Here is a 27,564-nt window from a genome sequence, read left to right as displayed (position 1 = left end):
CGTAAGTGGTTCCATGTAAAGTTTGGCGTGTAACTGCGGAATACACTAGTATTTTTTTTTTTTTTAACAGATTTGGTTCACAACTCTGATCTTACAGAAAACTAACTTAACGCCCAGGTTCTTGATGCCTTTTAGCGACCTACAGAGAATTTACCCCATGGATGTACCAGTGTATTTTACAAAATACACAGTGTACCAAAAAAAAGAGGTAGGGGTAGACCAAATGTCCGCCCAAGTCGTAGGTTTATGGAAAAAACAATTCCAAAAGTACAACTTAGAGCTCTACCTCCACACTACCCAAACTCTGTGCCCCTGGGAATTCCTATATGTGGCTTGTTTATAAGTAGATGCAATTTGGCAGGTGTAATAAACTGCCAAACAACTTTATAAAGGCCTTTTTTATGCATATAAATGGCTTTATGCATGGAAAGCCTTTTGTTAAATAAAATTATCCCTAACCCTGTGGAGGAGTGGCCTAGTGGTAATGGAGGAGTGGCCTAGTGGTTAGGGTGGTGGACTTTGGTGCTGAGGAACTGATTTTGATTCCCACTTCAGGCACAGGCAGCTCCTTGTGACTCTTGGCAAGTCACTTAACCCTCCATTGCCCTGTGTAAGCCGCATTGAGCCTGCCATGAGTGGGAAAGCGCAGGGTACAAATGTAACAAAAATAAAATTGATAATATTGGAGATTCTACATGGAATGTTGCTATTCCACTAGCAACATTCCATGTAGAAGGCTGTGCAGGCTTCTGTTTCTGTGAGTCTGACATCCTGCACGTACGTGCAGGACGTCAGACTCACAGAAGCAGAAGCCTGTGCGTCCACATTGGTGATCTGCAAGGGCCGACTTCTACATGGAATGTTGTTACTGTTGGAGATTCTACATGGAATGTTGCTATTCCACTAGTAACATTCCATGTGGAAGGCTGCGCAGGCTTCTGCTTCTGTGAGTCTGACGTCCTGCACGTGAAGGACGTCAGACTCACAGAAGCAGAAGCCTGCGCGGCCACATTGGTGATCTGCAAGGGCTGACTTCTACATGGAATGTTGCTAGTGGAATAGCAACATTCCATGTAACATTCCATGTAGAATCTCAAATAGTAGCAACAGTGGAGGAGTGGCCTAGTGGTTAGGGTGGTGGACTTTGGTCCTGAGGAACTGAGTTTGATTCCCACTTCAGGCACAGGCAGCTCCTTGTGACTCTGGGCAAGTCACTTAACCCTCCATTGCCCCATGTAAGCCGCATTGAGCCTGCCATGAGTGGGAAAGCGCGGGGTACAAATGTAACAAAAAAAAAATCTATAATGGGTTACCAATATTTAAGCACCATTTGCAGTGCTTTAATTCATAGAATACTGTCATTTGCACGCCTCAGGGTTTACTTGCACTTATAAATAGCAGTAGTGTGTCTAACCACTATTCTGTAATTACACGCTAAAATGGCTTAGCACATAATTGCAATGGAGTGTTAAAAAGTGGGCATGGGTGTGTCATAGGTGTGGCTGACATTTACACAGGCAGCTTAAAATGCATAAATGCTGCATTTAGACACACCCACTTACACCAGCCATAGACCCAGTGTAAATGGGCGTGCCTCCAATAAGCTGTACCAGTTTATGCTGGTATTCATAAGAACACTCACACTGTAGAATAAGCTTGCATCCAATGCAAATTTGCAAGGGAATTCTATAAATGCACATGCAACTTTGGAAGCACACCCAATTTCGGCATGCAATTTATGAACCTTGTAACGCCAATAATTTGATTCTAACAATCAATTATTGGTGCTAATTGCTGGGTACTATTCTGTAAAAATGCGCAAGTTGCTAAAAAAAGGGCGGGTCAGGGACGTTCGCTACGGATTCACACAGTATTGGAGAATACAGGAGATCCGCAACTAATTTAGGCACAAAGATTTGCACCAGGGTTCAGTTGATGTAAATCCTCGCACCCCAAATTGGGCATGGATCCCAGCACTAAGCGTTATTCTATAAACGGCATCCAACTCAGAGTGCCAATGATAGAATAGTGCTCGCTTTTTTCCGAACCCAAATTTGGGTGCTATTTATTGAATCTAGTCCTTAGTGTCTAAATGTTGGCAGTGTGTCATAGAACTGCCTTCAAAGCGCATGTACCCCCCCCCCCCCCCCCCCCAAGCAAGAATAAAATGCTGTCCTGTGTGCTGAAGCCCTTTATGATATTACCCCGGTTTTATAAGATACACATTTCTATAACTTGTGAACCCTTTTTAGCTAACTGTCAAAGAGAAACTGCTCAAGTGCTTTTCCATTTGAAAATTACCTACAAGGTACACACAAGCTACGAGAATGGTAAGGGATTTGCGTTACCAGACGTATGAGGAGAGACTTGCTGACCTAAACATGTATACTCTGGAGGAAAGGAGAAACAGGGGTGATATGATACAGACGTTCAAATATTTGAAAGGTATTAATCCGCAAACAAACCTTTTCCGGAAATGCGAAGGCGGTAGAAAGAGAGGACACGAAATGAGATTGAAGGGGGGCAGACTCAAGAAAAATGTCAGGAAGTATTTTTTTCACAGAGAGAGTAGTGGATGCTTGGAATGCCCTCCCGCGGGAGGTGGTGGAAAAGAAAACCGGTAACGGAATTCAAACATGCGTGGGATAAACATAAAGGAATCCTGTTCAGAAGGAATGGATCCTCAGGAGCTTAGCCGAGATTGGGTGGCAGGGCTGGTGGTTGGGAGGCGGGATAGTGCTGGGCAGACTTATACGGTCTGTGCCAGAGCCAGTGGTTGGGAGGCGGGGATAGTGCTGGGCAGACTTATACGGTCTGTGCCCTGAAGAGGACAGGTACAAATCAAGGTAGGGTATACACAAAAAGTAGCACACATGAGTTTCTCTTGTTGGGCAGACTGGATGGACCGTGCAGGTCTTTTTCTGCCGTCATCTACTATGTTACATGCATGTTTCTACCTGCTATTTGTGAGCATAGATCAACACAACTGTGTACCTTTGAAAATGGCAGTATAGATGACCTGTTTTCAACCTGAAGATAAACACCCTCTCGCTCTCCTCTTCACCTCTTCCTGCCCTAGGAATGTTTTCAGTTTTCTGTGTCTTTTAACCTGGCCAAAATCAATGAACCGTGAAAGCCAGTGCACACTTCTATCATTCTGAGAAGGATAGTGCATATCAGAGGTGCCCAGTTCAAATCCCACTGCTGCTCCTTGTGATCTTGGGCAAGTCACTTAACCCTCCATTGTCTCTACTACTATTAAACATTTCTATAGCGCTACTAGACTTACGCAGCGCTGTACAAATTAACATGAAAAGACAGTCCCTGCTCAACAGAGCTTACAATCTAAATTGGACAGATGAACAGACAGCTAGGGGTGGGGAAATTGCAGTGGTAGGGGTGATAAGTGAGGGTGTTGAGTAAGAGAGTCATGGTTAGGAGTCGAAAGCAGTAGCAAAGAGATGGGCTTTAAGCCTAGACTTGAAGACAGCCAGAGACTGAGCCTGACGTACTGGCTCAGGGAGTCTATTCCAGGCATAGGGAGCAGCGAGATAGAAGGAACGGAGCCGGGAGTTAGCAGTGGGGGAGAAGGGGGATGACAGGAGACATTTACCCAGCGAACGGAGTTCACGGGGAGGAGTGTAGGGAGAGATGAGAGCGGAAAGGTACTGAGGAGCTGCGGAGTGGATGCACTTGTAGGTCAAAAGGAGAAGTTTGAACCGTATGCGGAAGCGGATAGGGAGCCAGTGAAGCGACTTGAGGAGAGGGCTAACGTGAGTATAGCGACTCTGGCGAAATATAAGACGCGCAGCAGAATTTTGGACAGATTGAAGAGGAGATAGATGGCTGAGCGGGAGACCAGCGAGAAGCAAATTGCAGTAGTCTAGGCGAGAGGTGATAAGGGTGTGGGTAAGGGTTTTGGTAGCATCCTCAGAGAGGAAAGGGCGAATTTTGTTAATAGAGAAAGAAATGACAGGTTTTGGCAATCTGCTAAATATGAGCAGAGAAGGAGAGAACGTAGTCAAAGATGACTCCAAGGTTGCGTGCAGACGGGACAGGGAGGATGAGAGTGTTATCTACCGAAATAGAGAACGGGGGGAGAGGAGAGGCAGGTTTAGGGGGCAAGAGGAGAAGCTCGGTTTTGGTCATGTTTAGTTTCAGGTGGCGGCGAGACATCCAGCCAGCGATGTCAGACAGGCAGGTCGATACTTTGGTCTGGATTTCAGCTGAGATATCCGGTGCGGAGAGGTAGATCTGGGTATCATCAGCGTAAAGGTGGTATTGAAAGCCATGGGATGAGATCAGAGCACCAAGGGAAGAGGTATAGATGGAGAAGAGGAGAGGTCCTAGGACAGATCCTTGGGGTACACCGACTGTTAGCGGGATAGATGTGGAGGAGGAACCACCAGAGTATACGCTAAGAGTACGTTGGGAGAGATAGGAAGAGAACCAGGAAAGAACAGGGTACAAACTTAGATTGTGAGCCCTCCAGAGACAGGGAAATCCAGTGTACCTGAATAAAACTCACCTTGAGCTACTACTGAAAAAGGTGTGAGCAAAATCCAAATAATTAAAATAAATACATTTACCCAGGTGGGGCACTCCAAAGGTGCCTTATTTTGATTAGCCTGTTTGAATTTGTAACAGTCAGTGTTATTGTTGATGTTCATAAAAGTTCTTTTTGTGTTGTGAGATGTGAAAATGAGCTTAGACCTACCAGGGCTCTGCTCCCAATGGTTTATTTTATTTATTTATTGCATTTGTATCCCACATTTTCCCACTGTATGGCAGGCTCAATGTGGCTTACATATTGCTAAAAAGGTGGTTACAAAATTTAGATTTGTAGAAGTCTAGTACATAATACAGAAGTACAATAAATGCTTAGGTTGATATATTAGCATATTGTGAGAGAGGTTAATATTATTGTTTTCCATTTCTGAACTTTTCGTGATGTATGGTGGTGTGGGATTAGGCAGATCGGGGGGGGGGGGGGGGAGACTTCTTGAAAAGATGTGTTTTCATTTTTTTTCTAAATTGTAGGTAGTTTTCTGTGAGTTTCATGTCTTTGGGTAGTGAGTTCAAAGTTGTGTGCCTATAAACGAGAGGCTGGCGGCATGTAAAGATTTGTATTTTATACCTTTGCAATTGGGGTAGTAAAGGGTTAGGTAGGTTCTTGCTGTTCTACTCATGTTTCTTATTGGTAAATCGATAGGTTCCATCATGTAATCTGGTGCGAGTCCGTAGATGATTCTGTGGACTATTGTGCATATTTTGAAAGTTATGTGAGCGTTAATAGGAAGCCAATGTAAGCTTCTTAGGAAGGGTTTCGCACTTTCGAAGCATGTTTTTCTGAAGATGAGTCTGGCAGCTGTGTTTTGTGCTGTCTGTAGTTTTCTTATGATTTGATCTTTGCAGCCTACGAAAATACTATTGGAGTAGTCTACATGGGTTAGCACCATGATTTGGATTATGTTGCGAAATGAATCCCTGGGAAAGTAAGGTTTTATATGTTTGAGCTTCCACATAGTGTGGAACATTTTCTTGGTTGTGTTCTTAGCTTGGCTTTCTAGCATTAATTGACCACAACCTGTTATGCCTAAAATTGTCAAGTGGTCTGAGATTGGGAGGGTTGAACCCTGTGTGTTAATTGCCAAGGGGGGAGCATTATTATATTGGGACAAGAGAATGAGACATTGGGTTTTATCTCTATTGAGTTTTAACTTGAATGCCGATGCCCAGGATTTCATGATGGTCATGCTGTTTATTATTTCCTTGGTGATTTCTGTGGGGTTCTGTTTGAAGGGAATATAGATGGTGATGTCATCTGCGTAGAGAAATGGATTGAGGCCTTGTTTAAATAGAGATTTAGCCAGTGGTGTCATCATTAGGTTGAATAATATAGGTGAGAGCAGTGATCCTTGTGGTATTCCACATCCTGCTTTCCAAGGTGGAAATATATCTTGTAGCCAGGTACCTCTAGGTGCAGCCAAGGATAGAATAATCTCCTCCAGCCACAGGCTCCCGGTACAGTCAAGAAATAAATGTCCACCAGCAACTTCAATCTTTATTCCATGCAGGTTTCTAGTAGACCTGATACATAGTTCCAACAGCAGCATTCACCTTCCATCTTCAGCACATACAAAGCCACCTGAAAGTATGTGGCAAATAGTCCCCTTTAAGCAGTAGGCTATCAGCACATACCAGGATTCAATACAGGTTCACAGTCAGCTCCAGTCTGGGCTCTTTATCCAGTGCACAGTAACAGTAGTTCAATTCCAAATAAAAGCAGTTCATTCAGTTCATCATCACAGTTAAATCACAAATCAGAGGTTTCTACCTTCTACTCTCTCTACCTTCATAATAGGTTCCATACTTTAGGGACTTCTCATACCCAAGGGATTCCACCCTGCATCTGCTTCACTGGTATTTATTTATTTATTTATTTATTGCATTTGTATCCCACATTTTCCCACCTCTTTGCGGGTTCAGTGTGGCTTACAATAAGATATGAATAGTGGAAATACAATTGTACAGCTTGGTTATGGGTTACATTGTACAGGTAATGCGAGACCATCGAAGTATCGTTAGGAATATAACAATGGGACATCAACATTGAAACATTGGAAGGAGACAATGGGAAGCTTAAAGGGCAGTAGTAAAACACAAAGACATATGGTGTACATATTTCTGTGAGTACATGTATGGGTGATGTGGAATTAAGGGGGGTGAGGGTCAGAAGTGGTTGTGTGATGCATTGATGAATAGTGAGTGTGGACTCTATGTGTTTTGGCTCTTTCCGTAGATTGTTTCAAACAGGTGGGTCTTCAATGATTTGCAGAAGGAAGCTTGTTCGTGAATCGTTCTTAGGTTGCACGGCAGTGTATTCCAAAGCTGCGTGCTCATGTGAGAAAAGGTTGACGCTTGTGGCGTCTTGTATTTCACGCCCTTGCAATTAGGGAAGTGGAGGTTGAGGTATGTTTGGGTTGATCTTTTAGCATTTCTGGGTGGTAGGTCTATCAGCTCGGACATGTAGGCTGGGGCTTCACCGTGAATGATCTTGTGGACTAATGTGCATACCTTAAAAGTGACGCGTTCCCTAAGTGGAAGCCAGTGTAGTTTCTCTCGTAGTGGTGTTGCCCTTTCATATTTTGGTTTTCCGAAGATCAGTCTGGCTGCTGTGTTCTGGGCTGTTTGAAGTTTCCTCAGTATTTGCTCTTTGCAGCCTGCGTATAGTGAGTTGCAATAATCCAGATGGCTGACCACGAGGGATTGCACTAGGTTGCGAAAGACGAATCTTGGGAAGAATGGTCTTATCCTTTTCAATTTCCACATGCAGTAGAACATCTTCTTAGTTGTGTTATTTGCGTGGGTTTCGAGTGTCAAGTGGCGGTCGATAGTGACTCCAAGGATTTTGAGCGTTTCTGAGATCGGAAGGTTTAGGTTTGGTGTGTTTATCGCGTTGAATTCATTTGTGTTGTATTGGGAGGTGAGTATCGGGCATTGAGTTTTTTCTGCATTTAATTTCAGACGAAATGCATCTGCCCATGTGTTCATGATGTATAGACTTTGATTTCTTTGGAGATCTCTTTGATGTCTTGTTTGAAAGGGATGTATATTGTCACATCATCTGCGTATATATATGGGTTGAGGTTATGGTTTGATAGGAGTTTTGCTAAAGGGATCATCATTAGGTTGAAAATAGTAGATGAGAGAGGTGATCCTTGTGGAACTCCACATTCAGGTGTCCATGCCTTGGACGTGGTTGAATTTGATGTGACTTGATACGAACGTAGGGTTAGGAACCCCTTGAACCAGTTCAGGACATTTCCTCCAATGCCAAAGTATTCAAGTATGTGTAGTAGGATTCCGTGGTCGACCATGTCGAAGGCGCTTGACATGTCAAATTGTAGGAGGAGTATATTATTGCCAGTTGCTATTATTTGTTTAAATTTAGTCATATGGGTGACTAATACTGTTTCTGTGCTATGGTTCGACCGGAATCCTGATTGGGCATCATGCAGTATTGAGTGTTTGTTTAGATAGTTTGTGAGTTGTTTAGTTACCATTCCTTTGGTTATCTTGGTTATTAGTGGTATGGGTGCTACTGGCCTGTAGTTGGTTATTTCGCTTGTGTTTTTCTTTGTATCTTTAGGAATTGGGGTGAGTAAGATTTTTCCTTTTTCTTTTGGGAAGAGTCCGTTTTGTAGCATGTAGTTTATATGGTTCGTTAGGTCTATTATGAATTGCTGAGGAGAAGATTTCATGAGGCTATTTGGGCATGTGTCAAGTTTGCAATTGGATTTGGCATATCTTTTGAGAGTTTTAGAGATGAGGTCTTCTGATAGTATTTCGAATTCAGTCCAGGTTCTGACTGCTGGGTGTGTTCCTTCTTCTGGATCTAGACAGTCTAGAAGAGTGGCGTATTCTATAGGACTAGCGGGTATTTTGTTTCGTAGTAGTATAATTTTCTCCTTGAAGTATTTCGCAAGGTTGTCAACGTCTAGTATATCTTTGCCGTTGTTTGTAACTGGTGTGGTGTCTAGCAGTTTGTTCACGAGGTTTAAGAGTTTATGTGTGTCTTTGTAGTTTGGTCCTATTATTGTTTTGTAATGTAGTCTTTTTGTCTGTTTTATGGTGTATTTGTATTTTCTCCGAAGTAACTTCCAGTCGTTTAGTATTTGTTCGTCTTTCTTTTTGTTCCAAGCTCGTTCTAGTTTCCTGACTTGTGTTTTAAGTTTTTTCAGCTCTTCGGTGAACCATGGGTTTGCTTTTTTCCTGTGTGATGTTCTGGTTTGGATTGGGGCGATTTTGTCTAATGTTGTTGTGCATATATCATCCCATTCTTGGAGGAATTGGATGGTGTCAGCGTTTGTTGTCCATTCGTTCTGGTAGACCTGTTGCCAGAATGTTGTGGGGTCTATTTTTCCTCTTGTTGTGTATGTTGTTCGCTCTTGTTTGTTGGTCGTGTTTAGATGTGTTTTTCACCAGCAAAGAGTGACATTTGCTTTATGGTGGTCTGCCCATAATGTAGGTGTCCATCTTGTGTCAGTGAGTATGATTGTCGAGTCCGATTCGAATTTGTTCGTTATGATATCTAGTGTGTGTCCTTTTTCGTGAGTTGGTTGCATGTTGGGTGATTGCAGATCCCAGAGTTTTAGGAATTCTTTGAACTCTCGTGTGCTTAGTAAGGTGTCATCTTCTAGGTGTAGGTTGATGTCTCCTAGTATCAGGATGTTTGAGGCAGATAAGCAGGAGTTCGAGATGAAATCCATGAGTTGTGTTTGGGAGTCTTGCCATTTTCCTGGTGGCCTGTAGAATATGACTGTGTTAAGGTGTTCTGTTAAGTTTGGATGGTTAATTCTTGTCGATGCAATTTCGAGTTGTGGGGAGGTAGGTTCGCCCATGATTGTGATGGTGAATTCGGGTTTGTGAATTATAGCTATTCCGCCGCCTCTTTTTTTCTCCCTTTCTTGTCCAGTGGGTGATTTTGTAATCTGTTGGGCACGTTTCTAAGATGGCGGGATCTGTGGGACTATGGAACCAGGTTTCTGAGATGAATAGGAGGTCAAGTTTGTCTGCGATGATCCAGTCTAGTATGTCTACTGAGTTGCTTACTGCTGACCTTGCATTGATGTATCCTAGTTGGATTGAGTGATATGGTTCTAAGGGAGGGTTTGATGTGTTTATTTTTATTAGTTGTCTGTTTCTTCGGTGGTAGTTTGTTGTTATCGTTGTTTTCCTCAGTTTGTCGGTGGTGTTCATATCCGGAGCTTATTCCTTTTGGTTGGTTATTGTGTCTTTGATTTGGTGGGTTGTTAAAAGGTTGTGCATAGGGTTGGTGAATTGTGAGTGAGTTGTTATGGATATTGTTTAGGGTGTGCATTATGTGTATGTGAGTGTTGTGTGATTTGTGGGTAATGGGGTTGTTGTTGTTTAGGTTGTAGGTTAAGTTTGAGCGTAAGAATAAGGTGAGACAATGGATGATTAGGAGTGTCTTCCTGGTGTTCATATCTATGTCTAAGGCGTTTTGGCAAATATTCAGCTGGTGTGAGTTCAAGCGAATCGGAGGATCAAATTTTACATTTGTATTTATGCTTGGCAGTTCAGCACGAGGCAAAGTTTACATTTGCATTTGAACTTGGCTACAATTCAGGCGAGGTAATGCTTACATTTGCATTTAAACTTAGCAACAATTTAATTTAAAGCATGGCAACAATTCAATGCTAGTCAAGCGAGATAATGCTTACATTTGCCTTTTAGGTTGGCAACAATTTAATTTAAAGCTTGGCAATAGTTCAGTGCTAGGCAAGTTTACATTCGATGTTTGGGAACGGTTCAGTGCTAGGCAAGTTTACATTTAATGTTTGGGAACGGTTCAGTGCTAGGCAAGTGAGTTAGTGCATACATTTGCGTTTAAGCTTGGCAATAGTTTAATTAAGTTTATAGCTTGGTAGCAGTTCAATGCTGGGCATGCCTACATTTGCATTTACAATCGAAATAAGCAGAGCAAAGCAAGCAGAGTGAAGGGTTAAATCAAACTGAATACAGTGCATGCATGCAATTAAGTTGAGCAAGCAGTTATTTATTTTGTTTAGTTACTGTATTGTTGTTCTTGTCGCTCTGTCTGTTCGCCATCCAACGGTCTGCTCTGGCGGCCTGAACTGTTATCATAGGAGCAAGCAGCTGACCTGGGGGCTTGCTGGTCCCTGATCCTCGATGTTCGGTCTCCGTAGGCTGCCTGATTTTTCTCGGGTCCGGTGCTGCGCTCTCGCTAACTGCAACGCTGCTCAACCGCAGCGGCTCTCCTCGGGTCCTTGGGAAAGGCACGTGGCTCCCCTCTCAGTCGGCCACAGCCACGGTCCTTCAGCCGGTTAGCGGGCTCCGCTGCGGTTCAGTGTCTGGCCAGAAGGAGAGCTCGACCTGCTCTCGGCGATCCTCCGATCCCGCTCGTCTTGCGTCCCAACTGGCCGTTGGCGCCGCGTGGCCTCAAGGCTGCTGGCTAATCGGCTCCTGCGCCCGTGTTGGGACTTAGTGGGTCTGGGTTTGCGGTCCTGCGCCTGGCAGCCTTCTTCTCTGGAAGCCGCTCGGGGTCACCAAACCAGCCATGACCTACCCTGCTGTCTCTCCGACGTCGGTCGCTCCCTGAGTCGCGGTTCGGGAAATTAGGCCCGGCGTCTGCTTCCGGGTTGGGTCCCCCGAATCGGTAAATCTGGGCACTTCGGAGCGAGGGCCTCAATTCAGGTGCTGTCCGGATTCTTCCGGTCAGGGGTGTCCGCTGGTACCTGGATGACCTGGCGAGTTCGTTCGCTCTAGGCCTCAGTCGTCAGCGGACAGATGGGCCGCATGGTGCGGTCAGCTCGTCCGGAACTCAATACTTTAGGGACCTCTCTTACCCAAGGGTTTTCAGCCTGCACAACTTTAGGAACTTCTCTTACCCAAGAATTTTCAGCCTGCATCTGCTTCACTCTACCCTCTTCTCTCCTCTCTGCTTCTCTCCTCCCTGGGACACCTTCCCACCTGCCTAATCAATCCCTGGCTTCTGCTACCACAACCAATCATTCTCCTTCCATTAGCTTCCCCCACACCCATACCAGCTGAGTTAAGCATTAGACTAATGATGAGCTCCTGCACACAGGGTTTCCTATCTCTCTCTCCCCCTAGTGGCAGCCAATCTACACATTCTGCCAGCTTACACCCATGTCTTCCCCTATTGCAGCTAGGAGTCCAGTCCGGGGTTCTTCATCTCACCCCCTGGCTCCTTGCCTGCAATGCCTTCTAGAACTTGTATTTCAGACTAAAACTGCCTTAACCCAACTATCCTGGATGTGACTCTATCACAATCTGAGTATGATTATTCCAGCCCCTTGTGATCTTGGACAAGTCATCTAACCTTCCATTGACTCAAGTACAAACTTAAGGGACAATGAGGAAAGCTGCACGGTAGAGCCATGTGCCGATGAATGAAAGTATGACTTCAAACAAAACTAACACAAAAGGTTTGCTCTCCAATGCAGTAAACTAATGGCATGCAAATTACCTCCGCGTTAAAACAGTGTGCACTGTTAGAAGAAAAACAGCACACAGCAAGGTGATAATGGCAGAACTTTCATTACCCAGAATAAATAAAAGGTGCTGTACACTATCCCTTTAATTCTAGAAAGGTTGGTGCCCAAATTTCTGACTGACCTGCAAATTTGCACGTGCAACTTATACATGCAACTGACCTTATTCTATAACTTAGGGGGTCTTTTACTAAAGTGTGCCCATCATATTCCTATGGGCATCTCAGCTTTTAGCGTGAGCTAAAAATGCTAGCGCACCTTAGTAAATGACCCCCTTAAAGACTTAATTAGCTGCTTATTGGCCTTAACCAATTATTGGCTAATTGGCACTAATTGGTAGCGCTTAACTGCCCTTAGTATTCTATAAGATGCATGCTCAAATGTCAGAGAACGCAACTTCAAGGGGGGGTGTGGACCTTGGAAGGGCATGGGTGGATCAGGGGCATGTCAGGAAATTATTCATTTATTTTATTTTATTTCTTTATTGGCTTTATTAACCACCTTTATGAAGAGATTCACCCAAGGCGGTGTACAGCAGGTACAGTTTAACATAAAACTTAGTTTTCTTAACAGCATAACAGTAGCAAAAATGACCAAATATATACATAAATACAATAAGAGGAGTATTTTCAAATCACTTAGACTTGCAAAGTTATAGTCACCTTTGAAAATGAGCCCCTAAATGAGTGAAGGAGTACCCGAATGGTTAGTGCAGTGCTTTGATCCTGATGAACTGGGTTCAATTCCCACTGCGGCTCTTTGTGACATTAGGCGAGTCACTTAGAGAGTCTTTTACTAAAGCTTCGCTCGAGTTATTTGCAGCAGGGCCCATAGGAATAAAATGGGTCCTTCTGCAGATAACTCGAGTTAAACTTTAGTAAAAGACCCCCTTAACCCTCCATTGCCCCAGGTACAAAAACTTAGATTGTGAGCCCTCTAGAGACAGAGAAGGTGCCTGTATATAATGTGCACAGCATTTCATACATCTAGTAATGTTATAGAAATGATTAGTAGTAAAATTGGAAACAGCAAATTGAAACCTATTACTAGGACTACCACGAAACAGTATCAAAAATATACACATTTATCAGCACTGTAGAACAACCATATAACAGAAATATCATAAATGTCAGTACAATACAAACAATACTATAATAGACAACATGGAAAGAACATTGAAATAGCATAGATATAATATGGTATCAGCATCATACCAATGTAACACCTAATAAGCAATGCAATAGAACATTCAAATATCATATATTATATATATTACAATGTCAGCATAATACAAATGAAACACCTAATAAGCAACACAATAGAACATTCAAATAACGTAGATATGATGCAAATGCTTTACGAGCACAAGTTATAGAATACTAGCATTATACACATAACTACCTACAGTTAGATGCGAGCATGTACACCTGTCATTGAGCTAGCATAAGTGCTCACACCTAAAGTTAGGTGTGTAAATGTGGACTTATGTTAATATACTACAACGGCAGTAGAACGCACAACTGCCATTATAGAATTCATGCTTAGCTTTTGTCATCCTAGTGCCTAACTGTGGGCGATCAGTAGAGAATTACAGCTATATATAATCTATAATAATTGATTTTTGTCAGAGGTGTGGTGTTGTTTTTAATATAGGAAATGAATATGTCTTATGATCTCATCATGCATAACGGGCTCACTCAGGATTGTCTGTCATCTGTGTCTCTGCTTTCAGTACTGGGGATGAACATGCTCGTGGAAACTGGGCATTTATGGACCAAGTTGCAGCTCTAAAGTGGGTTCAAGAAAACATTGAAAGTTTTGGAGGTGATCCGGATTCCGTGACCATATTTGGAAACTCTGCAGGTGCAACAAGTGTTTCTATCCTGGTAAATATTACAAGGATGCTCTCTTATTCAGGAAGACTTAACTCAATGGGTAAATTCTTAATTCAGTTTTTAGGTTAAGACTTTCTTGATTGAGAAGTTTAGATATCTAGGAGCAACAATAATTACATATGAATCTCTTCTCAGACAAATGATAGCAAGGGCCAAGACCAGCTGACAGAGTGTCTACCTGTGATAAGGGACTCTTGGCCATTTTGAAAGGAAAGACACATGTAAGGTGGTAATAATACCTTTAGTAGCCTTCAAACCTGTTCTCGGGGATCAGTAGCCAGTCAAGCCTTCAGGATATCTGCAATGAATAATCAAGGGATAGATTTGCATGAATTGAGAGAGAGAGAGAGGAGTATCATAATGGCTAGCACAGTGGGCTGAGAACTGGGTTCAATTCCCACTGTAGCTCCTTGTGACCTTTGGCAAGTCACTTAACTCTTCATTGCCCCAAGTATAAAAGCTTATATTATGAGTCCACTAGGGACATAGAAAGTACTACTACTACTACTTATCATTTCTATAGCGCTACAAGGCATACGCAGCGCTGTACACCGTACACAAAAAAAGACAGTCCCTGCTCAAAGAGCTTACAATATAGATAAGACAGGCAGATAGAATAATTAAGGGTAAGGAATAAAGAGGAGAGGATAAAAGGACAGGGCAAGTGAGCAGTGGTTAGGAGTCAAAAGCAGTGGTTAAGAGGTGGGCTTTAAGTTTGGACTTGAAAACGGCCAAAGAAAGTACCTATATATATAATATTTAAACCAGTTTGGTTCTACCCAGTGCATTTTTTTGTGAAAAAGGTGCCGGTACTCAAATGCCGGGCCACCCTTCAGGTGTGGGGTGATTACTGAGGGACCCACCCCACAATGGCCAGGCCCCCTGCAAACGGTCACAGAATCTATGATAAGGCAAAATTGGTGTGTAGAGCCTGAGCTGTTTCATTAAAACTTGGGGACCATGGGTCAATTTTAGCAGACAATGGAAAGGTGCCGGTACTCAGTACCCCCTGAAAAAAACCCTGGTTGTATCACAGAAAGGCAGTTCAAGAACCTAATAAATATAATTATAAATAAGCATTGTGTGCTGGATGCTTGGAGTGCCACCAAAGTTACAAGGAAAGAGGTGGAGATGACTGAGGTCACAGAGAAGATGAGAGAAAAGGCTGGTGTGCTTTGGACGTGTGGGAAGAAGAAATGAGTTACATGGAGGATTCATAAGTTTTATTATTAATTTACAAAGCACTGCATAATGAAGCACCTTTTGATTATAGCATCAACCTTGAAAATGTATCGGCCTGCAGGGACACTACAGTCAATAGAAAAAAATGTATTTGAGGTGCCCTCCTTTTGTGTAGTAAGTTTACGTGAACTCAGATCTCGAACTTTCCAGGTGGCTATGGAATATGTTGCCTGATGAACTGCTTAATTTAGACTTGATACTGCTCTTTCAGAAACAACTAAAGGCATATCTATTTAAATAAGCTTTCCTATCATATGCTATAAAATAATGGCTACTACAGATAGCCTCTAGAAGGCGCAGCAAGACCTAGCTCAGTCTTCATTCCCACAAATTCCTCCCCCACTCCCAGCACATTTCTTGATTTATAGTCAATTATTTTAATTAGGATAATAAAAGGAGAGTTTTCATTAGTTTTAATTACATTTAATTAGTTTCTGAGACGCAAACACTAAATAAATTACACATTATACCATATAATCCTAAGCCTCTTTATATTCATCTAATATTCCTTGTACCTGAAAAAGTTTTAATTAAGCAACTCTCTAATACTAAGATGCATAAGATGCAGACAGCAGTCCAGCAATGAAAGGCGTGCTATCCAGTCTTTTGCATTGAGTGTCACATGTATGATGATATGTGTGTGCTCAATACAAAGAGCTCCTAGCTCTCAGAGAATGAGTCTGTTCTCTTGAGGCTAGAGGGAGAGGCTGAGAGAGACAGAGAAGTACATAGAGGAAGCTTACAGGGAGGTTGTAGAGAAGTCCCACCTCCAGTTTGGCAGCCCCTGTGCTGCCTTGGAGGAGGGAAGTCTACTAAAGGAGAGCATCACCCTGTAGCCAGGACCAGCCCATAAGTACATAAGTATTGCCATACTGGGACAGACCAAAGGTCCATGAAGCCCAGCATCCCGTTTCCAACAGTGATCAAACCAGGTTACAAGTACCTGGCAAGATCCCAAAGCAGTACAAATACAGGAGGGAAGGGTTAGGACGGTTGTTGATTAAATCATTAGGTATGTAGATAGTTGGGTGGCTGGTGAATATGAGGATCAGGATCGCATGGTCATTTGCCTGCCAGGTGTGAAGGTGACAGACCTCACACGTCACCTAGATAGGATTTTACATAGTGCTGGGGAGAAGCCGGTTGTCTTGGTACATGTGGGTACCAATGACATAGCAAAATGTGGTAGGGAGGTTCTGGAAGCCAAACTTAGGCTCCTAGGTAGAAAGCTGAAATCCAGATCCTCCAGGGTAGCATTTTCAGAAGTGCTCCCCATTCCACGCAAAGGATCAAAGAGACAGACAGACAGCTCTGAAGTCTCAATGCGTGGTTGAGACAATGGTGCAGGGATGAGGGATTTAGATTTGTTAGGAACTGGGCAACATTCTGGGGAAGGGGGAGCTTGTTCTGAAAGGATGGGTTCCACCTTAATCGGGATGGAACCAGGCTGCTGGCATCAATATTTAAAAAGGAGATAGAGCAGCTTTTAACTAGAAATTGGGGGAAGGCCAACAGGCACTCAAAAATGCGTGGTTCAGAACAAGGTATCTTTAAAAGATATCACTAAAACAGGGAAGGTAGGGCATCCTGATAGTGAGGTTGCAGTTGAAGCCATAGTAGATCAGGTGTCTTTAAATAAAAGAGCAGAGAGATTTTCAAGATTGCAAAATAACACTGTCGACTGCTGAGCAAGTTGTGAATAGGAACAATAAACATTGTTTGGAAAGTTTATATGCAAATGCCAGAAGCCTAAGAAATAAAATGGTTAACTTAGAATATATTGCACTAAATGAAAAGATAGATATAATAGGCATCTACTACTACTACTACTACTATTTAGCATTTCTATAGCGCTACAAGGCGTACGCAGCGCTGCACAAACATAGAAGAAAGACAGTCCCTGTTCAAAGAGCTTACAATCTAATAGACAAAAAATAAATAAAGTAAGCAAATCAAATCAATTAATGTGAACGGGAAGGAAGAGAGGAGGGTAGGTGGAGGCGAGTGGTTACAAGTGGTTACGAGTCAAAAGCAATGTTAAAGAGGTGGGCTTTTAGCCTAGATTTAAAGGTGGCCAAGGATGGGGCAAGACGTAGGTGGAAGGATGATCACCAGTGGAACACTGTCATATCTGGGTATAAATTATATTGCAGTTATAGGGTAGATCAAATTGGTGGAGAGGTAGCATTATATGTTAAGAAGGGCCTTGAATCGAATAGACTAAAAATTCTGCAGGACAAGAAACGCATTTTAGAATCTCTATGGGTAGAAATACCACGTGTAAAGGGGAAAAGGATAGTCACAGGAGTGTACTACTGTCAACCTGCCCAGGATGAACAGACTGATGTAGAGATGTTTTCAAGGTAATCAATAGAAATAAAACATGGAAAAGAAAATAAGATGATACATTTTTTACTGGACATAACTTAATACATTTCTTGATTAGCTTTCGAAGGTTGCCCTTCTTCGTCAGATCAGAAATAAGCAAATGTTGGTAGATGACAGTGTATATAAGTGAAACATCAAAGCATTTCAGTGACAGTCTAACAGGATGGGGGTGGATAGGTGAAAGACAGGAAGAGTCGGGTGGATGAGGGACAGGGAGATATGCATGGAGATAGGAGGGTGACAAAGCAGTTCAATTTTATGGTTTATAATGGGCAAGAAAACACAGATCTTTGTTAAGTCCTGTCTGGTGGGTGTCAAAATATTTAATCATTCTGACTTCAAAGGTCTTACGTTCCTGTATTGTTTTAAAGTTCTCTTTCAGGATTCTTACCATGAAATCACTGGTATAGTGTTCTGGTTTTGTAAAGTGCTGCCCCACAGGGGTGACATCCTTATTGGTACTAGCATTTTTCATATGGTGTCTATGTAAATTAAATCTGTTCTTTAGCATCGGACTTGTTTCTCCAATGTAGCAGCCTTCATTGCATTTTTTTACACTGAATGATATATACCACATTGGAAGATGAGCACGTGAAAGATTCCTTAATATTGAATATTTTTCCTTTGTGAATGACTATGGGGGTCCTGTGAAATGTTTTGGCATGGTTTGCAGCTGGATATATTGCGAGGATGTGTGCCATTGTTTTCTTTTTGAGTCTGTGTTGGGAGCTTACTTCTAATTAGCTTGTGTTTTAAGTTGGTTGGCTGCCGGAAGGTCAGCACTTGTGGGGATGGGAATATCTCTTTCAATAATTCATCCTCCTGGAGTAGAGGCTGTAGATCATTAATGATTTTTCTTAATTTTTCCAAGAAATCAAGGAAGTCTGCAGAGACCCTGCAGACAAACCACTGATCACACTATTGGAGATACAGATGAAATGGGGATAGTAATCCTCTCGAACCATCAATTATCACAGCATGAAGTCTCTGCACTCTCCAAAGGACTTTCATTTTGCCCATCCAGCAAGCTGGATGAAATTCAATTATACTCAGACCTGGAGAAACAAGTCAGATGCTAAAGAAGAGATTTAATTTACATAGACACCATATGAAAAATGCTAGTACCAATAAGGATGTCACCCCTGTGGGGCAGCACTTTACAAAACCAGAACACTGTACCAGTGATTTCATGTTAAGAATTCTGAAAGGAAACTTTAAAACAATACAGGAACGTAAGACCTTTGAAGTCAGAATGATTAATTATTTTGACACTCACCAGGCAGGACTTAACAAAGATCTATGTTTTCTTGCCCATTATAAACCAAAAACTGAACTGCTTTGTCACCCTCCTACCTCCATGCATATCTCCCTGTCCCTCATCCACCCGACTCTTCCTGTCTTTCACCTATCCAGCCCCATACTGTTAGACTGTCACTGAAATGCTTTGATGTTTCACTTATATATATTGTCATCTACCAACATTTGCTTATTTCCAATCTGACAAAGAAGGGCAAACTTCGAAAGCTAATCAAGAAATGTATTATGTCCAATAAAAAAGGTATCATCTTATTTTCTTTTCCATGTTTTATTTTGTTTTATTTCTATTGATTACCTTTAAAAGTGGACTAACACGGCTACCACACCTCTCTACTCGAGATGTTTTCAGAAATTAGGGAGGCTAACAAACTAGGCAACACAATAATAATAGGAGATTTCAATTACCCTGATATTGACTGGGTAAATGTAACATCAGTGCATGCTAGGGTGGTAAAATTCCTTGATGAAATCAATGACTGCTGTTTGGAGCAGCTGATTCAGAAACCAACAAGAGACACAAAACATTCTAGACCTAATCCTTAGTCGAGTGCATGATCTGGTGCAGGGGCCGCTTGATAACAGGGGGCGTTTCCAGATTTTATGCGTGTTGATACAGAATCACACCTAAGTGCGTCTAACTTAGGTGCCAGTATTAATTGTAGGTGCAGCTTAGTGCTAACTGTGATTCTATAAAGGACGCAAACTCTGTATAGAATTGTGCTAAGCATGACACATTGGCGCTGATTTTTAGGTGCTACTTATAGAATTTACTGCTTAGTACGCCCTTATGCAGGTCTTTCCTGCGTGCTAAGACCATTTTTTGCATGGCCATAAACAGCTTTTTTATATTTGTTTCATTTATGGCCGTGTGCAAATACCATGCGCTAAATACCATCAGTTAGAGAAATATGAAGATAGCTATAAGTGATTGTGAGAGGAAGCTGCAAGCAGACCGTGCATTTCGTTTTCGGTTTTCTGCTCTGTATTTGTGTGCTATTCTTCCTACTATTTGAATACATGGACTTGTTGAATACAAACTTCTTAGGCACTTAGTGGTTAAAGCCCTTCGGGTGGAGGGCCTTTGGCTGTGCTGCTGAGGTTGCAAACATAGCCAAAGAATACGAGTTTAATGCAAAGCATCTCAAAGTAATGCAGCTTTCGCATTCTCATGGATGTTTGTAAACAAAGAATTTGTCAGCTTCATTTTTATGCAGTGGCGTTCTGAGGGGCGCTGACACCCGGGGCGGATCGCAGAGACACCCCCACCTGCCCCGGCGAAAGAACCCCCCGGGTGCATGCCACTGGGGGGGTGCCGCGCGCCGGTCAGCATCGTTGGTTTCCATGCTCTCTCTGCCCCGGAACAGATTACTTCCTGTTCCGGGGCAGAGGGAGCATGGAAACCAACAACGCTGACCGGCGCGCGGCACCCCCCCCAGCAGCGTGCACCCGGGGTGGACTGCCCCCCCCCCCTGGTACACCACTGTTTTTATGAAGAAGGTGTTTGATGCACACAGCATTCATTTCACACTAGATCATATTTTGACCCCTGATGCAGGTGCTGTGCGCCGAAACACGGCCCTTGTCGGGTCCACATTGGCAATTTACTTCTTAATAAAAAAGAACTGTGTCCCGTTTTTGAAGGCTCCCAGTGCTTTCTGCTGTATTTTGGATTTTGTTCTGTACTTTAGATTCTCTCTGTGTTATACCATTAGCACATGGCCATTTTTAAAAAATTAAAATGGGAGCCCTTGCCACCTCCTATTGTAAGGAATATGAGGGGGTAGGAGAGAAGACAGGGCTAGAGAAAGGAGCAGATCCTATTCCCCAGAGAAGTGGAGAAAGGAGAAAGACTATAACTCCCACCAGTCCCCAAGAGGAACGCAACCTAGAATGCGGGAATACGTTTCCCAGCAGCCCCGGAGGGAGGCATACCATCGCAGCAGGGACTTCCATTCCCATCAGCCCCCAGAGGAGGTTGAGAGAAGGACAAGGGTGGGAAATTGGAAAACCCTGACACACAGAACTAGGCTAGAGGAGGAGGTCCTGAATCTGCCCAATCAAGGAAAGGAGGGGCAGCTGGGAGAGAGGGGTGTGGGGAGGAACCCATGGACTGGCAAGGGGCAGAAAAGGGACAGGAAAGAGAACAGGAGGAGCCAATGGATACCTCAGCTCTAGCTAAACTAAAAGGTGAGACAAAGCAGCAGTTGGGAGCTGGGTGGAGAAAGGAAGAAGGTGGTTTTCTCTAAAGGGGAGCTGAGAAGCTGTTTTCCCTGGAGGGTCCAATGGGGAGAGGTGGCTGGAAGATAGTGCTGGCCCAGTGGGTGGTGATTTTGAACCCTTTGGAAACTGCTTTACATGAACTGCTGGGATTTTGAATTCTTTGGAAACTGCTTTACATGATCTAAACTGATAAGGAGGGGGATATTTTGGAGCCCGCTCAGAACCGCGGGGTTTGGAAAGTATTTTGTTTAGGAGAACTGCTTTAGAAAAACTTTGGGTGTTTTGAACCTTTTGTTTGTTTTTGGTTTGGTTGGATTATTGTGGTTGCAGAGGGGCTGAGGTACATAAACTGATACATATTGCCCGGACTGAGTTGTTGAGTCATTATTTTGAGTCTGGGTGTAGAGGATCCTAGGAGAGTGGAGCAGTGAATGAGCTTCCGCTGGATTTCCTGGAAAAATCCCTGGACGTCCGTGGGGGAGGAGGCGTTCCTAAACGATCCAGAGCGCAGAGCCTTTACACTATTTAGGAGGCAGTAAGGGTTCCTATGGTAACCAGTTAGCATGTGCTTTTATGCCCACTCTCTGCCCCGACATGCCCACTCAAAAGAAATTACAAAAAAAAAAAAGTATTATGCACTTAGTGCGCGCAGATGGCAAAAGTAACACTGGATGCTTTAGCACATTAGCGCCTAACGCAGCTTAGTAAAGGAGCCTGTTTGACAAAGGTACAGAGAAAGAGCTCTGATGTATGCCAAATTGTCCTTTTTTTTTTGTCATTGGTTGCTATCATTTTTTAATTTAATATTCATTCAACGTTAATGAAAAATAATACAAAGAAAATAAACCTCGTAGCTGGTTACAGCAACAGGAATATAGGGCCAACTGACAATTAGAAACAAGAAAGCAACATTAACAGAGACCCAATGACTGAGGTAAATATGAGGGAGACAAAGACAAGTAAGAAAATAAGAAAATCTGAGTTATAAACAAACTCTTAATATCCATTGTTTACTATGTTTAAAAATGTATGTAGTGCTGTAGTTACAAACTCTGAAACCACAGTATAAGAAATAATGTTCTTTTCATCTCCTTCTAGGTTTTGTCTCCTCTGGCTAAAGGCTTGTTCCATAAAGCAATAATTGAGAGTGGCAGTGCCCTCATCCCCGATGTTGCCGTTTCTGATCCTGGAATAATAGCCACCTTTGTTAAAGTAGGTTCTGTATTTAACATGTTAAGCAAAACTAACATAGAATAACAGTATTTAGATCAGTAGGGCTAATTGTACAAGAAACATGACGTCTGGCCAGTGGCGTTCCTAGGGTGGCTGACACCCGGGGCGGATCGCTGATGCGCCCCGCCCCCCCAGAACAGCGCGACGCCGCTGGGGGGGGGAGGTGCCACGCGCCTCCCGGCTCTTCGTTTTCATGCTCCCTCTGCCCCGGAACATGAAGTAACCTGTTCCGGGGCAAAGGGAGCATGAAAACGAAGAGCCGACAGGCGCGTGGCACTCCCCCAGCGGCGTGCACCCGGGGCGGACCGCCCCCACCGCCCCCCCCCCCTCGGTACGCCACTGTGTCTGGCTTCAGGAGCCAGATTCAAACACAGGGGAGTGATGTGACTTGCTTCGGAATTAGAGTGAATGGCAGACAGGGGTTCTGAATCAGTCTCCAGGGTAACACCGAATTGTTCCAGTAACCAGCACTCTGTATTAATCCTTATTGGACTTTTTATTAAAGTTTTTTTAAGCCAACAAGGCTTGATGTTGTTTTCCATCCGGTATTTTTCCTCACTCTTCTGCTTTCTGGTAATCCTTGTCAGGATGGGAAAAAAAAACAAGCAGACCAGATGCAGAGATTCAGTTCAATTGATGAGTCGACACTGCCATCTTCTGGTTTTGTTTTGTCAAACCACTGTGGTTTTAACTCTAATAGCTACCTTTTAGTACCCCTGATGCAGCCCGCTGTGGGCAAAACACGGCCTGTTTTGGGCATTTTGAATCTTTTTTTTTAATAAATACATAGTTTGACTTTTTTCCAACTGGTCTGCTTGTTTTTTTGTCATCGTATTGGAGTTTGCGAATCGTTTGCCCTGTTGCTTTCTGGGTCCTCGTGAGGACTTCTTCTTTCTCTCTGCTTGTTCCAGTATCCTGAGGCCCAGGGCTTTTGAAATTATACTTTAAAGGGGCAATTCTACAATAGGGCATAAGTCGGCATCTACATTTACGCCATGTCAACAGCAGGCATAAAAGTGCAGCTAAATGCGTCAGTTTACGTACGTAACTTCCAGTATTCTGTAAGTTAACGACTAAATTTGAGAAATTGGTCCCAAATTTGAAAAAAAAAAATAGCATGAAGCGCTATTCTATAAACTGCTCCAAGTTGCATATGTCACATTGTTCCCTTGGGAAGTGGAAGTAAGCCCTTGAGTGACTACCAAAGGGTGGTCTAGCCAACAAGCTTCGGGTTCTTCAACTGGACCTACTGCCGTTCCCCTTGGAATGAGTCCTTAGGTGCGGGTGGCCAGCAGAACTTGTGAAGTCTCATTGGACAAGTCGAACATTGGAGTCCAGGCGCAGGTCAGGTCAGGCAGCAATCAGGAGAGGCGTCGATAACCAGTCGGAGGTCAGGTCAGGCAGCACGCAGAAGGGACGTTAGTATCCCGGCAGAGATCAGATCAGGCAGCAAATAGGAGAGGCGTCAGTATCCAGGCAGAGGTCAGGTCAGGCAAAAACAACATTTCCAACACAGAGGCAGAACCACAGCGGAAGACTAATACTGAGGTTCTGAGTGAGGGAAGGCGTCTGACGTCAGAGCTACACCCCTGACCGTCAAGACCTGTCCTCAGACACCCAACTGAGAGTGTGCCCCAGAGATGGCAGGATCGCCAAACAGCCCCAGCCAGGACCCAGAAACAGACCACCAGAGCCAGCCCGCCGCCAGAACAGCCGTACCCACAGGCACCAGAAGTCAGCGGGCAGCCTCTGAGTATGGCAAGGGTGGGCGGTGCGTGGTGGAACATGGCAGGAGTCAGCAGAAGCATGACGGGACATAGCGGTGAGTGGTGGAGCCGGTACATGACAGCACGCCATCTTTAGAATAGCACTTAGAGCCAATTTCCACGCCAAACTTTGGCTGTGAAGTTTACATCCACTGAAACCTGGTATAAATCCTGTCATGTAAGTTAGACATAGATCCCCAATATTCAGTAACATTGCGAGCATCTTCACTGAATCCCCCTGGCCCACCCATGCCCCTCCTTTGGCCACACCCACTTTTGAGTTATGCAGATCTTTATAGAATAGCGCCTAGCAAGATGCACATGCAAATCCTATTTGGAGCCAATTAACTGTTATAATTTCTTATTGCCCAATTATTGCTATTTAATGACTCGTTACTCAAATAAGTTGTGCGCACAACTTGGACATGTACACGCTCATCCCCTTAGGAATGCCCCCTTGCATTTACATGCTAAGGAAGTTGTGCACATATGTTATAGAATACTGCTGAGTATGCAGCCAGCACTTATGCATGTAACTGCAACAGTCACATACGCAAGTGTTAATATTCTATAGCTTATGTGCACAATGGCGCCTAACTTTAGGCAACCTGTTACAGAATAAAGAGATAAGGGGGTATTTTGTAAAACTTTATCCATATACAGCCTGTTTTACACACAGAAAAGGGCTTTTATAAAATTGCATGAGTACATATACATGTAAAATGTAGGTACATGGAAAGAGTATGCTTACGTAACCTACACATAGAAATTCCTGTGAATGTAATTTGGCCATAGGCAGAGTTGCATTCTATGCACATTATCCTATATAATAAAAAGCACCTCCAACATTTTGAAGCTGACTCTGTGGCAGTGTAGGGTTCGTAAGTCTGTAGTTCAGCGTTTCATTGGCTCTCACTGTCCCCGCCCTCACGTCGAGGAAACGGAATGCTGCACAGTTGCCAAGCAAACAAACGTGACGTCACAGGAATGAAGAACCAATCAGACAGAACGGAACTTGGAGGAGGGAAGTGGAGTGGATTGAATCTCTAACAAACAATCACAGGGAGGTACAAACATCAGTGGAGGCAAGTGCACAGAACGGAAGGGAAGACAAACATTTAATCACTTTGTCACTTATACACAAACACAGACATCACACACACACACACACATACACACACACAATCACTCTGTGTATCTCTCTCTTACACTGTCTGTAAAACACACTGTCACTCTCAGTCTCTCACATGGGCAACTGTATGTTGCATTCTCACAAGTAAGGAGCTCTTCTGATGTGATTGTTAAACTGATTGAAGGGCTTGAACAAGGAAAACTTTTACCACATTATAACACAGTTTACACAAAAAATATTGTATATAAAGAAATCTTACACATGTAAACAACAATTAAATTCAGAATACAACCATGGAAACATTAATGGCAGGAACTCATTACATTGCTAGCACCCGTTTCATTGCGTTAAGAAACGGGCCTTTTTTACTAGTATAAAATATTTAACTATGGCTTGTTCTATAATAATTCAGGAACATTTAAAACACCACTTCAATGTAAAGATCTTCTTTCTGGCCGATATTTAAAACTATTTAACCGGCCATCCAGCAATATTCAGCGAGATAGCCGGCTATCTCCTGCTAAAGACTATCTCACTAAAGACCATCCTGTTTGAAAAGGCATACCCTACTGACTAAACTTAGTGCCTTGAACCCAGCAACACAATAAATCCAAAGCTGTAATGAGCACTGAATAACTTTTCTTCTATACGATTCTCCTGAAGTGTCTGTAATACTACTACTACTACTATTTAGCATTTATATAGCGCTACAAAGCATACGCAGCCCTGCACAAACACATGAACCTTTTTGATTTAACATCTGCTTGAACACTGATTCACTTTTTGTTTTATACAATTCTCCTATAGTGTCTGTAACACAGGAACCTCTTTGATTATAACATCACATTGTATTTGTTTCATCATCGAAGGCGACTAACGCCTCATGGTACAATGTAAGCCACATTGAGCCTGCAAATAGGTGGCAAAATGTGGGGTACAAATGTAACACTTAGTTAGCACTTAGTGGATAGCCAATTATTTTGCACGATATACCTGGCTATCTGCTGATATTCAGTGCATCACTGGCTAAGTTTGGCAGCCAAATTAGGCCACCAAAATAGTAAGCCTATCTTTGGCCAGTTTCAGCTTAACCGGCCAGCGCTGAATATCAGCTTGGCCAGTTAAGTGGAAACCAGCCTCAAAACACCCAGATATTCAATGACAGTCACCGTAAACAGCCCGGCATTGAATATCTGGGCTCAACGCCCAACATGGGAGGCAGCCTGGCTACCTGCAACAGTCTGAATATCAGTCCCCTAGTTCCCCAAATAGATGTACCATTTAAGAGACTTCAGCAGTGCCACTGAGTAGTAGCTCCATATACTCATCACCAGTGAGATTTCTCCATTTCTATTAATTTATTTACCACAGAAATCAGACTTACCAGCCCTGTAGTTCCCAACCTCTTCCTTACTTCTGCTTTTGTGGAGAGGCTGTGATGATTTACATCCACTGAAACTTGGTATAAATCCTGGTGTGTAAGTTAGACATGGATCCCCGATACTCAGTAATACTGCAAGCATCTTTACTGAAAGCCCCTGAACTTGTTTTGGTGAAATTGAGCATGCACACATGCTCAATTTCATTAAAACAAGCATGCCGGACTTGAGGGGAAGAGAGCAGGGCAGGCAATGTGGTGGCGCCGGAGACCAGCACTGGACAAAAGCTTCAGTTGATAGGGGTTGGGGACCCCCGCCAGCCAAGGTATTGCAGCGGCAGAAGTGGGTGGGGAGCAGCAGGGTGACGGTAGGGGGGCAGCAAGGTGGCAGACCAAAATGTGCCCCCCACTTTGGGCTCTGGCCCCCTCCCACCTCAAGGTCTGGCTATGCCCCTGGGGACCACATCTGCTCTTCTCCACTCCCAACTCTAAAGAAGCACAAAAAAGGTCAGCTGCTAGAACTTCCTTAAGTTCCTTCAGTACCTTCAGATGTATGCCATCCGGCCTCATTGCTTTGTCCACCTTTCGTTTAGCCAGCTCCTCACGAACATAGGGGCCATTTTACTAAGGTGCGTAGGTGCCTACGTGCGTCCAACGCCTGTCAATTTGGAACTACCACCCGGGCTACCGTGTGCCCTGGGCAGTAATTCCATTTTTTACATACATCCGATACGAGGTGCAGAAAATATTTTTTTATTTTCTACCCCGTGGTGCTAACCGGGTGGTAATTGGCAGTGTACGTGCACTGACGATTACAGCTCTGGTTAACATGTGAGACCTTACCGCTAAGTCAATGGGTGGCAGTAAGGTCTCAGGCCCAAAATGGACACGTCCATTTTTGGCTAAAAAAAGGTGTTTTTTTGCAAGCATG

The 27,564-nt window shown here is 43.4% G+C and overlaps 1 protein-coding gene across 1 annotated transcript in view; it reads left to right on the top strand.

The window, feature by feature from the left end:
- The window catches only part of LOC115470860 (fatty acyl-CoA hydrolase precursor, medium chain-like), a 105,606-nt gene that overhangs the window by 35,582 nt on the left and 42,460 nt on the right, over window positions 1-27,564 (top strand). The window contains exons 5-6 of the mRNA XM_030204448.1: window positions 13,795-13,948; window positions 22,223-22,336. Of these exons, the coding sequence (XP_030060308.1) occupies window positions 13,795-13,948; window positions 22,223-22,336 (268 nt within the window). The remainder of the gene's footprint in view (window positions 1-13,794; window positions 13,949-22,222; window positions 22,337-27,564) is intronic.

Source organism: Microcaecilia unicolor, chromosome 5, assembly GCF_901765095.1.
Source record: "Microcaecilia unicolor chromosome 5, aMicUni1.1, whole genome shotgun sequence".
Taxonomy (NCBI): domain Eukaryota; kingdom Metazoa; phylum Chordata; class Amphibia; order Gymnophiona; family Siphonopidae; genus Microcaecilia; species Microcaecilia unicolor.
This window is presented reverse-complemented; position numbering and strand designations above follow the sequence as displayed.